Genomic DNA, 16379 nt, shown 5'->3' on the forward strand with positions numbered 1-16379 from the left:
AATCAGATATCTCCCCTACCTCACCCCGCCACCTGGAGCCAACTTTTGACTTGTGGGTGAGCCCACCCGCCTGTCAATCATTTGCTGTCATTATTCGCCTGTCAAAAGCTGGTCTATGTGGGTGAGGAGCAGGACTGATCAATCCTGGTCAATCCTGCTTAGCGCTGGGCTCTGGAGCACGACAAAGTGCCCTGTAGAGATCACTCTCACACCTAAATCAGGCGGAATCAACCTCCCTTCTTCCCACAAGCTGATTTAAGAGATCTATCCTGGGCCCAGTTGTGTAAGAGAGTCCTCTGCAGTGAACTTTCTCATGCACCTGACATGCCAGAGGTTGGCAAGGGTGGTGACAGGACACCAGTTTCAACACCTTCTCTATCCTCGATGTAGACATTCAAGGGGCACTGTTGGAGTTGAAGGACACATTCCAGGCAGGCAGAAACAGCAGGGTCATTGGGGGAGCAGGGGCCGGGGAGGCGGGGCATGGTGTGGGGCAGGTGCCAAGCGCAGGGTAGAGAGGCCGGATGTTGCCTGTCCCCGATTTGTACAATTTCTCCCGAAAGTGAACTTTCTGATGGCAAGAAAAGGTTGAATGGTGAACAAAGCTCTTTCCGCACTTTGGGCATTGATAAGGTTTCTTCCCCGAATGAGTTCTCTGGTGAAAAGTGAGCTGCGACTTCTGGCCAAAGCTCTTCCCGCACTCCGAGCACTGGTACGGTTTCTCCCCTGTGTGGATTCTCTGATGTTCAGTGAGACTTCCCTTCTGGATGAATTTCCTGCCACACACGAAGCACTGATACGGCTTCTCCGACGTATGGATGGTTTGGTGGGACGTGTGGTCCAAACGACGGCGGAAGTGTTTTCCGTGTGCTGTGCAATGAAGAAGAAGAAGAAGAAGAAGAAGAGTTTGGATTTGATATCCTGCTTTTCACTACCTGAAGGAGTCTCAAAGCGGCTAACATTCTCCTTTCCCTTCCTCCCCCACAACAAACACTCTGTGACATGAGTGGGGCTGAGAGACTTCAGAGAAGTGTGACTAGCCCAAGGTCACCCAGCAGCTGCATGTGGAGGAGGGGAGACGCGAACCCGGTTCCCCAGATTACGAGTCTACCGCTCTTAACCACTACACCACAGGGGTGTTTTTGTACACAAAACATATGTTGGAAGTGTAAAGTGAAGGAAGGCACGTTCTACCACATGTGGTGGATGTGCAAAAAGGCTGGAGCAGGCATGGCCAAATTTGGCCCTCCAGCTGTTTTGGAACTACAATTCCCACCATCCCTTACAACTGGTCCTGTTAGCTAGGGATGATGGGAGTTGTAGTCCCAAAACAGCTGGAGGGCCAGGTCTGGCGATGCCTGGGCTAGAGCATTCTGGGAAATAATATATAATGAACTGAAAAAAATGTTTAAGATACCGTATTTTTCGCTCCATAAGGGGAAATATGGAGCGAATGGTGGTCCCTGGAGCTGAATTGCCCAGGGGCCAAAAGAGGATCATGCTTTTTATTTTACAAAGAGAAAAGGGGGTGTTGAAAGGACCCCGCTCAGCAGCTGATCAGCAAGAGATCGGGAGGGAGATAAGAGTCCCCGGCTCCCTTTCAGCCCCACCCTCGTTTGTTGAATGTGCTGCAGAGGGAGGTTGTTTATTTCCCCAGCAACATGTGACTGGCTGATTAGATTATCTGTCTGGAAACTGTAGAAAAGGCTCCCTTTCCTTTAGAAGCTGCAGAAATGTGAGTTGAACCCCATAAAAAGAGCTTTTCCTCTTTGCTTTTCTCCCTTTGCAAAAAAACTGCAAAACTTTTAGCTGATCCTCAAAAAACAGGGTTTTTCCCTTTGCAAAAAAGCTGCAAAACTTTTAGCAGATCCTCAAAAAAACAGGGCTTTTAGAGGAGAAAAACCAGAAATATTTTTTTTCTTGTTTCCTCCTCTAAAAATGAGGTGCACCCTATGGTCCGGTGAGCCCTATGGAGCGAAAAATACGGTAACTTTTGTAAAAACAAACAAACACCAGAAGCTTTTTTAATAGGCATCACAGGAGAAGAAATACCAAAGGACTTAAAAAGACTGTTTATTTATACAACTACAGCTGCAATAATACTTTTTGCCCAGAGATGGAAGGAAGAGGAAACGCCAACCAAGGACGAGGACTATGCAGAAATGGCGAAAATGCCCGGGAAGATCAGAGACCAAGATGACAGTAAATTTAAAAAAGAATGGTATAAATTTACAGAGTACATTAAGGAACAATGTAAAGATTTAAAGACATTAGTGGGATTGACATAGCACTTGTAATTTTTTAACAGGTAAAGAAATAAATAAAGATTTAGTTACAGGTACGTAGCCGTGTTGGTCGGCCTTAGTCGAAACAAAACAAAACAAAACAAAATTCCCAATACTCTTTTACCCTTTCACAAGTCCACCACATATGAAAGAACGTTCCCTCCATCTCTTTGCATCTCCAGCACTTCTCTGATTCAGACTTATAGATCTTCGCAAGCCTACTCGGAGTTAAATGCTATCTGCAAATCATTTTCAAGTAGTTCTCCTTCAAAGAATGACACGCTGTAAACTTCAAATCGCTTTTCCAAAATTTCCCCCAGAGGTTAAAATCTATATTGTGAGGACTGCAGCTCTTAAAACTCAGATCGAGGGGAAAAACGAGGGAGCCTTACCGAGAGAGGTGACCGTCAGGCAATTGTCCTCCATGACTTCGCTATGCAGAGCTCTCTGGTCAGGATCCAGCAGGCACCATTCCTCTTCCGCAAAGAACACAGCCACATCCTCAAAGGACACCGGGCACTGATAACAAATTAAGGAAGATGTTTATTATTATTATTAGTTTATAGTATATTATTAACTTATCATTATTTTATAGCCTATTATTAACATTTTTGTTAGCTTTTCAAATTAACATTTTTATTAGTTTTTCAAATTTTTCAAATTATACTACTTATATTTTACCCATTACATTGGTACCTTGGTAGTTGAATGGCTTGGCTCCCGAACAAATTTGCTGCCAAACGCCATAAACCCAGACGTGAAAGTTTTGGTTTGCGAATGTTTTTCAGAAGCCGAACATCCTACGCGGCTTCCAATTGAGTGCAGGAAGCTCCTGCAGGCAATCGGAAGCCGTGCCTTGGTTTTGGAACTGTTTCGGGAGTCAAACAGACTCCCAGAAGGGATTAAATTTGAGAACCAAGGTACCACTGTATATATGTTAACTATAGATGATTACAGAGACATCACCTTGCCGACAAAGGTCCGTATAGTTAAAGCTATGGTTTTCCCATAGTAATGTATGGAAGTGAGAGCTGGACCATAAAGAAGAATTGATGCTTTCGAATTGGAATCATAGAATCATAGAGTTGGAAGAGACCACAATGCAGTATGAAAAGAATAGCTGGGGGAAACCATGGAGAGGTGGAGGGAAGTTTGGGGGTGGGGGTTCTGAGAATCCTATTTGTAAAATTATTGTGATTTGTGTATGATGGCAAATGTCAAAAGTGAAAATGAATATTTTTTTCTTTAAAGGAAGTTAGTTTATCCTTTATAGATAACATGAAGCTCATCGACAAGCAAAACCCAGAAGACTCGAAAAGGGAAGGTGTTTAAATCTGCCTGGCATACACTACCTTCCTTGCATGTAGCTCAGACAGAAGCAAAGAGAAGGAGAGGGATTTGTTGATGCTGAAGGATGTGCACAGGAGAGAAGTGGCCCCATCACTGACACCTGCCCATCTCCCCAGGGGTCCTTCCCCTTACCTGGTCTAGTGTTACAGCAGCTGCTTCCCCTCCATCCGAAAGAAGAGGCAGCCGAACCGGTCTTGCCAAGCTCATTCCATCACCTGCTAAAGAGACAAAGGTGGCAGCAAAGAGCCCAGGTCTTCTCCATTGCATGCAGTTTGAATGTAGAGTCCTTTTTTCTGGATGGCTTAAAGGAGGATTAGATACATTCTGAGGGACACGGGTGGCGCTGTGGTCTAAACCACAGAGCCTAGGCCTTGCCAATCAAAAGTTCGGCGGTTCAAATCCCCGCAACGGGGTGAGCTCCCGTTGCTCAGTCCCTGCTCCTGCCAACCTAGCAGTTCAAAAGCACATTAAAGTGCAAGTAGATAAATAGGTACCGCTCCATTGGGAAGGTAAACGGCGTTTCCATGCGCTGCTCTGGTTCACCAGAAGCGGCTTAGTCATGCTGGCCACATGACCCGGAAGCTGTCTGCGGACAAACGCCGGTTCCCTTTGCCTATAGAGCGAGATGAGCGCCGCAACCCCAGTTGTCCTCGACTGAAACTAACGGTCAGGGGTCCCTTTACCTTTACTAGATATATTCTGCGGAGGAATTATGCTCACAATAGCTATGCTCTGTGGTTGGAGGAAGTGTATTTCTGAATACCAACTGCTGGAAAACCAACTGCTGGAAAACCACTGGGAGCAGGACTTGTGTTCAGGTCCTGCTCCCAGTCTTCTCATATTATTATTATTATTATTATTATTATTATTATTATTATACTGCCCCATACCCATAGATCTTAGGGCACTTCACAGAATAAAAACAGAACATAAAACCACAAAATACATAATCAAAATAAAAACAATAACAACCCAATAGCTCCCCCCTGTCAGTTTGCATTTCTTAGGACAGAAAGTATTGATCTGATGTGTAGGGATCTTTCCTATTCTAATTAGTTAAAGAGGGTTCTGGAAGCTTCTCTGTGTGAAAGAAACAAGCAGAAGGTTCATGGTGTTTGGGTTATTCCTTCAGAGAAGCTGAGTACAGCTGTCTTAAATTGGTCGTCACGGACAGTGCCAATCCTGAATGTATTGTATTTGTGACCATTATGCTCATTTGCCTTCAGTAGCAGTAAAGCTCTGCTGGATGAAATAATCATTGCCTCTGGTCTATTTTTGGGGAATCCTGCAACGTGTTTAAGTTTTTACTCTGCTAACTATACGCTGGAGTCTGCTCTGGATCAATATTGAGAATTCCATGACAATATTGAGTAGAATTCCATGACACCCCCCCCACACACACACATTTTAAAAGGGCATAGTATGTAGGATTTGGCTGGTCCGTTTGAGAACAGGATGGTGGGCTAGATGCTCCCCTGGCATGACCCAGACAACCTCTTCTTAATCCCAGTTTGGTGAAAACACACCTCTCCACCTGGGCTCTGGGCAACAAATCCAAGTGTTGCCTTTAATGTGTTCAAACGTTGGAAATAAATATGGATGAACTGTGTGCAAGGGCTGTGGGGCAAGCATGTTTGCCCACGACAAGAGTCAGGAGAATGCGAAGGCATCCCAAAGATTTATTGCATAAACAATAGAGGGTGTCATGGATTGGTTGGACATAGAGGAATGGTGGAAGGAAGCAGCTGGGGAAACTCTAAAGGAAAAAGACTCAGAGCCCCGAGATTGGTGGTGGGACGACGATGAGTGGTCAGAGGAAGAAGACGGGGAAGAGGAGGTATCGGAAGCTGAAGAGGTAACAGGATTTAGTGAGCAGGAGGAGGCTGTGGCAGAGAGCAGTCCAGAATCAGAGGCGGAAGGTGAAGCAGGAGTGGAGGGAGGCCGAAAGGCAGAGACGGATCAGGCTGGTGAAGAGGCACGGGTGTCTCCCCATTGTGCTGTGGCCCAGAACCAGAAGAGGGCCAAACAGAAGAACTGGTCGCACACAGGTGTAGTCTCTGATTGCTGGGAAAAGCCCCGGAGAGGAGCGGACTTAAGACAGTTGTGGGGAAGCTTTCCATTTCAGCAACTGATTTCCTGCAGGAAGACCCAACAGGGAATGAGCTGCTCTCCTCATTAAGCTTGACATTCAGCCAAGTCTGCGGAGACTGTGTTTTTCCAGTTGACTCCAACTTCCCTGTTTAGGGAAGTTTTTAAGGATTGGTGTTTTTATTACGTTTTTAGATATGTTGTAAGCTGCCCAGAGTGGCTCATTTGGGGTGCTCATTTGGCAGGCTAAAAAGCCAAGAATAAAATACAAATTATTAATGGAAATTAGAGTTCGCATTAGGGTTCACATTACCAGATCTTAAATTATATTACGAAGCAGCATGTCTGGTGTGGCTCAAAGATTGGATGACTTTAAAAATGTAAACATACTCAATATTGAAGGCTTGGACAACAGATTTATACCCAGATGGGCGGGGTATAAATAATAATAATAAATTTTTTGTTTTTATTTGAACTGTGGGTGATTTACTGACTGGCATGCTTTGTGACAGAAGGAGACCCAAGTTCAAGATCATGCCGCATTAGTATTTACCCGACAAAGTGGCACCTCCATCGCTCTCCAGCATGTTTCGCAAGGGGTACTCTCTGGTGGCCGATGGCGTCCTCTCTGCCTCCAGTGAATCAGCAGCCAATTCTGAAAGCAGACCCTTGGTCTGAAACAGCAAGTTGTAAAACAATGTGAACACAGATCTTCGGAAGCTTTTTGGTAAAAGTTGGAAAACAATGAACCATGTTATGGAGCAATCGAGAACTTCTGAAAGAACAATGGGATATTAGCTCTGCCCAAGGCATGATGGAAGCATCGGCTGGGAATAGAATCATAGAATCCTAGAGTTGGAAGAGACCACAAGGGCCATCCAGTCCAACCCCCTGCCAAGCAGGAAACACCATCAAAGCATTCCTGACAGATGGCTGTCAAGCCTCCGCTTAAAGACCTCCAAAGAAGGAGACTCAACCACACTCCTTGGCAGCAAATTCCACTGTCAAACAGCTCTTACTGTCAGGAAGTTCTTCCTAATGTTTAGGTGGAATCTTCTTTCTTGTAGTTTGAGTCCACTGCTCCGTGTCCGCTTCTCTGGAGCAGCAGAAAACAACCTTTCTCCCTCCTCTATATGACATCCTTTGATATATTTGAACATGGCTATCATATCACCCCTTAACCTTCTCTTCTCCAGGCTAAACATACCCAGCTCCCTAAGCCGTTCCTCATAAGGCATCGTTTCCAGGCCTTGGACCATTTTGGTTGCCCTCCTCTGGACACTTTCCAGCTTGTCAGTATCCTTCTTGAACTGTGGTGCCCAGAACTGGACACAGTACTCCAGGTGAGGTCTGATACAGTGGTACTATTACTTCCCTTGATCTACATGCTATACTCCTATTGATGCAGCCCAGAATTGCATTGGCTTTTTTAGCTGCTGCATCACACTGTTGACTCATGTCAAGTTGATGGTCTACTGAGACTCCTAGATCCTTTTCACATGTACTGCTCTCAAGCCAGGTGTCACCCATCCTGTATTTGTGCCTTTCATTTTTTTTTTTTTGCCCAAGTGTAGTACTTTACATTTCCCCCTGTTAAAATTCATCTTGTTTGCTTTGGCCCAGTTCTCTAATCTGTTAAGGTCATTTTGAAGTGTGATCCTGTCCTCTGGGGTATTAGCCACCCCTCCCAATTTGGTGTCATCTGCAAACTTGATCAGGATAACCTCAAGCCCATCATCCAAGTCATTGGTGAAGATGTTGAATAAGACTGGGCCCAAGACAGAACCCTGTGGCACCCCACTAGTCACTTCTCTCCAGGATGAAGAAGAGCCTTTAATGAGTACCCTTTGGGTTCGGTCAGTCAGCCAGTTACAAATCCACTGAATGGTAGCATTGTCTAGCCCGCATTTTACCAGCTTCTTTACAAGAATATCATGGGGCACCTTGTCAAAGGCCTTGCTGAAGGCCTTGGTCACTGTGAGAACAGGATGCTGGACCAGGTGAACCACTGGCCTGATACAACAGGCTCTTTGTGTCTGAAAAAGTTGGCCAATTATAACAAGTTTTGAGTTGAGCTCACTCATGTTTTTTTAGGCCCTTTGGAACAACCCTTATTAAACTGTCTCTCACCTGCTGCTCTTCCTGCTTCTTCTCCTCTGCCCGGCTCAGGAGGAAGCCTTCTGCCAGGTCCACCGCCTGGGAACTGGTCTCCACCCCACATTCCCTGACCCAGCTCTCCATCTCCGGGGGGAGGACAGCCAAGAATTGCTCCAGGATCACCAGGTCCAAGATCTGACCCTTGGTATGTCGCTCTGGCTTGAGCCACTCATGGCAGAGACGGCGGAGTTGGCTGCAAACCTCTCGAGGTCCCTTGGTCTCCTGGTAGCAGACGTCCTTGAAGTTTCTGAACTGTTGGTGCTGTACTTTGGAATGGAAAACACCTTCACCCGGGATCTTATTCTGAACAGTTCTTTCCCGGAAGTTCTCAGTGCTTCCAATCTTGATGGTGTCAGGGCCTCTTCCTGCTTCAACCGCAGCGGAATCCTGCTTTTCCATCTTTGATCTGTGCCCCCAGGAAGCCTCCAGCTCTGGGAAACAAAAGATGAGCTTGTTTAAGCCTCCACGACACACTGGACAATAGATATACGACATAATATGGAAATGAACCTCTGGGAGAAACTGTGGAAGAGCGATCTGAAGTTCACAACATGCTACTCTTTGAAGGAGAACTATCTGAAAATGATTTAAAGATGGTATTTAACTCCGAGTAGGCTTGCTAAAATCCTTAATTTTACTTCCTACCGCCCCACCCAGACAGCATCTTAAAAAGCAGAGACATCACCTTGCCGACAAAGTTCCGCATAGTTAAAGCTATGGTTTTCCCAGTAGTAATGTATGGAAGTAAGAGCTGGACCATAAAGAAGGCTGATCGCCGAAGAATGGATGCTTTTGAATTATGGTGCTGGAGGAGACTCTTGAGAGTCCCATGGACTGCAAGAAGATCAAACTTATCCATCCTTAATGAAATCAGCCCTGAGTGCTCACTGGAAGGACAGATCCTGAAGTTGAGGCTCCAGTACTTTGGCCACCTCATGAGAAGAGAAGACTCCCTAGAAAAGACCCTGATGTTGGGAAAGATGGAGGGCACAAGGAGAAGGGGACGACAGAGGATGAGATGGTTGGACAGTGTTCTCGAAGCGATTAGCATGAGTTTGGCCAAACTGCAGGAGGCAGTGAAGGATAGGGGTGCCTGGCGTGCTCTGGTCCATGGGGTCACGAAGAGTCGGACACGACTGAACGACTGAACAACAACAACAAGGCTTGCTAAAATGTATAAGTCTGAATCAGATAAGTGCTGGAGATGCAAAGAGGTAGAGGGAACGTTCTTTCATATTTGGTGGACTTGTAAAAGGGTAAAAGAGTATTGGGATATGATATATAATGAATTGGAAAAAATGTTTAAAAGTACATTTAAAAAAAAGAGTCCTTTTTGTTGGGGATAATTCAAAGGGAAATTCCCAGGTGTCAGAAAAGGTTATTTATGTACGTTACTACTGCGTCCCATGTTTCGTTAGCCCAAGATGGAAAATGAGCGAGGTCCCAACTAATGAAGAGTGGCAACTTAAACTGATGGAATACACGCAGCCTGCAGATTTATCTTATAGAAAAAGAGAACAAGAAGAATGTATGTTTAAAGAAGACTGGAAAATGTTTACTGAATATATGGGTGAAAATTGTGTTTATTTTAAAATGCTGGTAGCATTAAGATAATTTTCAACAGTGTAAATAAGTTTTGATGGTTCTAACAATGGTTTAATGAATGGTTTAGTTAATGTAAAATATGCAGGGATGTATGGTATGCAAAATGAACCACGGAAGGAGAAGAGAAGCCATTGATTTAAGGTTGTTTAAAGGAATATTTTGAAAGGGGCTTCCTGGATTTACAAGGAGAAGTATGAAACCAGCTCTGCTTCTTGATATGGATGGTTATTTATTTATTTATATTGAAAATATTTCAGTTAAACAGGATTAAGTGAAAAACAAATGAGAGGGTAAACTAAAGGTAAAAGTAAAGGTAAAGGGACCCCTGACCATTAGGTCCAGTCGTGTCCGACTCTGGGGTTGCGGCACTCATCTCGCGTTACTGGCCATGGGAGCCGGCGTACAGCTTCTGGGTCATCTGGCCAGCATGACTAAGCCACTTCTGGCGAACCAGAGCAGCGCACGGAAACCCCATTTACCTTCTCGCCTGAGCGGTACCTATTTATCTACTTGCACTTTGACGTGCTTTCGAACTCCTAGGTTGGCAGGAGCAGGGACCGAGCAACGGGAGCTCACCCTGTCACGGGGATTCGAACAGCCAACCTTCTGATCGGCAAGCCCTAGGCTCAGTGGTTTAGACCACAGCGCCACCCGCGTCCCTCACTTTTCCTTAGGACGTCCCTATTTTCACAGGAGAAATGTTGGAGGGTATGGACTTATGCGACCACTGAGGCATCTGAAGGCAGCCCTGTATAAGGAAATGTTTTAAAGTTTAATGGGTTTTTTAATGTTCAATGTTTTATTATGCTTATATATGTTGGAAGGTGCCCAGAGTGGCTGGGGGAACCTAGTCAGATGAGCGGGGTATAAATAGCAAAAATTGCAAAATTATCATTATGGAATGGGGCGAAAGGGAGAGGGCTATTCTCCTTAGCCCTTAAAGCTGAGCAATGGACTGACCCGCAGCTTTTGACCCTGGTTGAAAGGAGGGGAGGCGGAATCTCTCTCCCTGTTGCGTATTAAGCAATAACACAGTCAAGATGTTTAATATAGAGTATTGTGTTGTATTACAGAGCTTATTTGAATGTACAAGTTACAGCGGGAACGGCAATCATTTGCTGATTCAGGGAGCAGGATTTGGATCCTCTGCCGGATTGGTTTCCGCGGGAGGGAATCCGTGCCATTGGTTCCTGCCAAAATGTATCTTCTTCCTACTAGACGACTGTTATTATATACAGGCGAAACTCGAAAAATTAGAATATCGTGGAAAAGTCTGTTTATGTAAGCAATTCTTTTCATTAGCTACTGGAGTTTAATATATGAGATGAAACTCATGACCTGCAAAGTGAGATATGTCAAGGCTTTATTTGTTATAATTGTGATGATTATGGCGCACAGCTGATGAAAACCCCAAAGTTGAAATTGTGAATTTGGGGTTCTCATCAGCTGTACGCCATAATCATCACAATTATAACAAATAATGGCTTGACACATCTCGCTTTGCATGTCATGAGTCTATCTCATATATTAGTTTCACCTTTTAAGTTGAATTACTGAAAGAAACGAACCTTCCCACGATATTCTAATTTTTCGAGTTTCACCTGTAAACCCCAGTTTTCTCCATTCCTGTAGCTGGCTCTTCCCTGTTCCCGAAATAAAGAGATGTTGTACCTGATTCTCGCCTCCAGTTATTAATCGACACCTACGAAGTCACTGAGTACTGCTACACAACACAACACTCCCCCTCTGCCAAGCATCCAAGCCATCGCTGTCAACTTTTCCCTTTTCTTGCGAGGAATCCTATTCGGAATAAGGGAATTTCCCTTTAAAATAGGGAAAAGTTGACAGCTATGATCCAAGCCCCCTCTCCTCTCTTTGCAGCCTTGCCGTCTCCCCATCCCCTCCAGCCCTGGGACTGCCCTTCACCCAAATGCACAAAAAGCGGGGGAGCCAGGCTCACCAGATCCCAGAGGGTGGATCCCAGCGCTGGAAGAAGCAGGAAAGGCGCCGGATGGGGAGGGGCATCCTAAGGAGTGTTCCCTCCCCCAAGTTCCCTCCCTCTCCAGGAAGCGAGCTTGGCTCTTGTAGATCACCCAAATCTTGTAGATTCCTCTCTGGTCTGTGCGTTTCTGCATTGCATATAGATGCCTGCTTTGGCCTCTCCTGGGGGGGGGGCTCAGACATATGCCCCCCCCTGAGAAAACTGAAGGAAACTGACTGCAAAAGTTTCTTTTGGGGGGGAGGGGGGTGTTGCAGGAAATCCCGTTCTCATCCTACCTACGCCAGATCGCCTCTCAGCAGAGAGAAGAAAATCATGGAATCAAAGAATTGGAGGGTTGCCAGGTCTGCTTCCAAAAAATAGCGGACAAGCGGGGTGGGGGGGAGTGTTAAATTAAATTGAATTATATATTTTCTTACAAACATTTTAACACGTATTAAAATACCATCATAAAGCTTTTGAATAAAAAAAAAGTCCACTATTTTGTGGGGGGGAAATAGTGAACATAATGTGAAAAAAGTGGACGGTCCACTCAAATAGTGGACACCTGGCTATTCTACTCACAGATGGTCATCTAGTCCAACCCCCTGCAATGCAGGAATCCAAGCGGAAGAACCCCTGGCAGATCCTGCAGGGAAATGCGGTTTTGCATCTATGTTCAGCAATTAAACTAGAAGCCTTTGGCTGATCTTATTGACATCATAGAATCCTAGAGTTGGAGGAGACCACAAGGGCCATCCAGTCCAACCCCCTGCCAAGCAGGAAACACCATCAAAGCATTCCTGACAGATGGCTGTCAAGCCTCCGCTTAAAGACCTCCAAAGAAGGAGACTCCACCACACTCCTTGGCAGCAAATTCCACTGTCCAACAGCTCTCACTGTCAGGAAGTTCTTCCTAATGTTTAGGTGGAATCTTCTTTCTTGTAGTTTGAATCCATTGCCCCGTGTCCACTTCTCTGGAGCAGCAGTAAACAACCTTTCACCCTACTCTATATGACATCCTTTGATATATTTGAACATGGCTATCATATCACCCCTTAACCTTCTCTTCTCCAGGCTAAACATACCCAGCTCCCTAAGTCGTTCCTCATAAGGCATTGTTTCCAGGCCTTTGACCATTTTGGTTGCCCTCCTCTGGACATGTTCCAGCTTGTCAGTATCCTTCTTGAACTGTGGTGCCCAGAACTGGACACAGTATTCCAGGTGAGGTCTGACCAGAGCAGAATACAGTGGTACTATTACCTCCCTTGATCTAGACGCTATACTCCTATTGATGCAGCCCAGAATTGCATTGGCTTTTTTAGCTGCTGCATCACACTGTTGACTCATGTCAAGTTTATGGTCTACCAAGACTCCTAGATCCTTTTCACATGTACTGCTCTCAAGCCAGGTGTCACCCATCCTGTATTTGTGCCTTTCATTTTTTTTGCCCAAGTGTAGTACTTTACATTTCTCCCTGTTAAAATTCATCTTGTTTGCTCTGGCAGGGAAATGCGGTTTTGCATCTACGTTCAGCAATTAAACTAGAAGCCTTTGGTTGATCTTATTGACATCCAACACCCTTTTAGAATGTGGCTTTCTTGGGGGGGGGCAGGTGTTATTGGGTTACTGCTTTTGGTTTGATTTTATATATTGTCGTCTTGTGAACCGCCCTGAGACCTCCGGTGTTTAAGTTGAATGAATGAATGATTGAATGAATGAATGAACTATATCTTTATAACAGTTAAGAGCTGTTCAACAGTGGCAGAGTCTCCTTTGAGAGGTGCTGGACTCCCCATCCTTGGAGGTTTCTAAGCTGAGATTGGATGGCCATCTGTCATAAATGCTTTAGCCGAGATTCCTGCATTGCGGGGGGTTGGACTAGAGGACCCCTGGGGTCCCTGCCAACTCTATGATTCTATGATTCCTCTCTAAGCCTGTAGGCTGATCGCCGAAGAATTGATGCTTTTGAATTATGGTGCTGGAGGAGACTCTCCCATGCAAGAAGATCAAGCCTATCCATTCTTAAAGAAATCAGCCCTGAGTGCTCACTAGAAGGACAGATCCTGAAGTTGAGGCTCCAGTACTTTGGTCACCTCATGAGAAGAGAAGACTCCCTGGAAAAGACCCTGATGTTGGGAAAGATGGAGGGCACAAGGAGAAGGGGACGACAGAGGATGAGATGGTTGGACAGTGTTCTCAAAGTGACTGGCATGAGTTTGGCCAAACTGCGAGAGGCAGTGAAGGATAGGTGTGCCTGGCGTGCTTTGGTCCATGGGGTCCCGAAGAGTCGGACACGACTGAACGACTGAACAACAACAACAAGCCTGTAGGACAGCATTACCTGGTGGTCACTTGGAAAGTACGCCCCAGCCGTGGCCAGAGGACATCTTCCAAGCCACATGACTGAAAGGCGGAGAAAGCTGACAGAACACTGGTTTGATTGTTTTTATTGCTCCGTCACATATAAAGCACCTGAAATGTCCTAAACAGGGCAAATGGAAGATGCGTTTCAAGGTGACAAGACCAGAGATGGGAGAAAACTCATGATGGCCCACCGAGCGCATTTAAGCTCTCTCTCCTTTTCGTAAGATACCGTGCGCAGATCTTCATACAGGAATATCAGGGAGCAATGCTACACACAAGAAGCTGGTGTAAGAAGCCAGCGTAAAGTATTCTGGATCCAAGCAAGAGCAATGCTACTTCTTGCCTTCAAAGGCAAATCAGGCCTCTAAAACAGCTTAACGTGATGAGGTGCCAGATCACGAGGCCCAGCTAAATAGGCTTAGGGTTCAACCCAAGTCCCCTCCTCTCTGCTCCCACCCCTGACATGTCCCCCAAATGCCCCATTTTCAGGGCTCACCACAGTTAAGATTAAACAAAATAAAAAATAAAAAAAAATTCTTCCAGCAGCACCTTAGAGACCAACGAAGTTTGTTCTTGGTATGAGCTTTCGTGTGGATCCATGATCTGAAGAAGTGTGCATGCACACGAAAGCTCATACCAAGAACAAACTTAGTTGGTCTCTAAGGTGCTACTGGAAGGATTTTTTTTATTTTTTATTTTGTTTTGACTATGGCAGACCAACACGGCTACCTACCTGTAACCACAGTTAAGATTATTCCCTTTGCTTTGTTACGCACAGGTCCAGGTCAGAACACTTGCCCCGCCTCCCCACCCCGCAAAAAAAGTCTCTTTAATTCCACATATTCATTCAATAAAGCAATATTATTTTCTTTCATTTACATTTTCTTAGTTCATTCACAAAACAAATGGATCAGCTATCACTCAGAGGCGAATAAACTACAGTGGTACCTCGGTTTTGTGGGATGTAATCCACTGGGAACAGTCAAGTACAACATTCTTTGTTTTGCTAGAGTGGACGTGCAAGGGAATGTTTAGTCCAGCCAGTCAAAACTTCCTGTTCCTCCTGGCCTGGAGCATCCTTTCCTGCATGTGACTAGTAGGCGGGTGTGACCCTTCCAGACCTGGTAAAAGGCCAAGTCACGCTGCTACCTTCTTGACCTTCCTGTTCATCCCGTCTGCTTCCTGCATCACCTGGACTCTACAGTGGTACCTCATATTACAGACGCTTCAGGTTACAAACTCCGCTAACCCAGAAATAACGCTTCAGGTTAAGAACTTTGCTTCAGGATGAGAACAGAAATCGTGCTCTGGCAGTGCGTCGGCAGTGGGAGGCCCCATTAGCTAAAGTGGTGCTTCAGGTTAAGAACAGTTTCAGGTTAAGAACGGACCTCCGGAACGAATTAAGTACGTAACCAGAGGTACCACTGTACTGCTGGCTGCCACAGCATTTCCCAAGGTTATCTCGGTTCGAAAGCCGAGGTGCAGCTTCTGATTGGCTGCAGGATCTTCCTGCACCCAGTCGGAAGCCATGTCGGACGTTTGGCTTCCAAAAAACGTTTGCAAACCGGAACACTTACTTCTGGTTACAGGTAGGTAGCCGTGTTGGTCTGCCATAGTCAAAACAAAATTGAAAATTGAAAAATTCCTTCCAGTAGCACCTTAGAGTGTATCTGAAGAAGTGTGCATGCACACGAAAGCTCATACCAAGAACAAACTTACTTCTGGGTTTGCGATGTTTGGGAGCCGATTTGTCTGACAACTAAGCCGTTTGGGAACCAAGGTACCACTGTAATGGGAGATGTCAACAAAGACGGGGATTTTAGTATTTTAATTAGGCAGTCATGATAGGGTGTAAACGTTGCACGTGCCCAGCCAATGGGGCAATAAGGGAGGGAATCTGCGCTCGTGTATAAGGGATATAAGCTTGTGTTTTGTAATTTTGGGTGTTCCTGCTTTGGACACCCGCTCTTGCAAGAACATTTTTATAATCAATAAACTTTTTGCTGCTTCACCAGTTTTGTTCAGATTTTATTTTGAGGTTCTCAGACCCACTTCTAACAGCGCCGAAAGCCCTAATTGACTTAGGCCCCAAATATCTGAGAAATTGCCTCCTTCTCCACAGACCTCCTTGGGTTAAGATCAACAGAATGGCCCCTCTTAGCAGTTCCACCACCCTTCGAAGATGAGGGGGTGACCTGCAAGAGAGCATTTTCTACGCCAGCCCCTAGGTTGTGGAAACCCCTCCCCGCAGAGCTGCGTCGGGCACACTCCTTGTATAGTTTATGTCATATGCTGAAAACACACCCATCTGCTTTTTACACTTGAGATACAGGTTTTCAGGAAACCGTCCCACCGATTCCTGTGAATTTAACATCATTTTAAACTGTTTTTAATACAGTATTTTAATTTTCACCTTACGGTGAAAGGCAAGTAAGAAATCAAATAGCTAATAACAATATTTCAGATCAAACTGTCAATTTTACAGGATACCTAAATGAATGAAAATGAAGCAATAGTTCTAATAACATGCAGGTTTTAATCTAAGCATG

General features: G+C 45.2%; 1 protein-coding gene across 1 annotated transcript in view; it reads right to left on the bottom strand.

Moving 5' to 3' along the window:
• LOC117042524 overlaps positions 1-16379 on the bottom strand; it is a 30046-nt gene that overhangs the window by 11319 nt on the left and 2348 nt on the right. The window contains exons 2-6 of the mRNA XM_033142066.1: positions 7854-8353; positions 6277-6397; positions 3768-3850; positions 2678-2804; positions 618-870 (exon numbers count right to left, since the gene is read on the bottom strand). Of these exons, the coding sequence (XP_032997957.1) occupies positions 618-870; positions 2678-2804; positions 3768-3850; positions 6277-6397; positions 7854-8353 (1084 nt within the window). The remainder of the gene's footprint in view (positions 1-617; positions 871-2677; positions 2805-3767; positions 3851-6276; positions 6398-7853; positions 8354-16379) is intronic.

This window comes from Lacerta agilis, chromosome 2 (assembly GCF_009819535.1).
Source record: "Lacerta agilis isolate rLacAgi1 chromosome 2, rLacAgi1.pri, whole genome shotgun sequence".
In the NCBI taxonomy this organism is placed as follows: Eukaryota; Metazoa; Chordata; class Lepidosauria; order Squamata; family Lacertidae; genus Lacerta; species Lacerta agilis.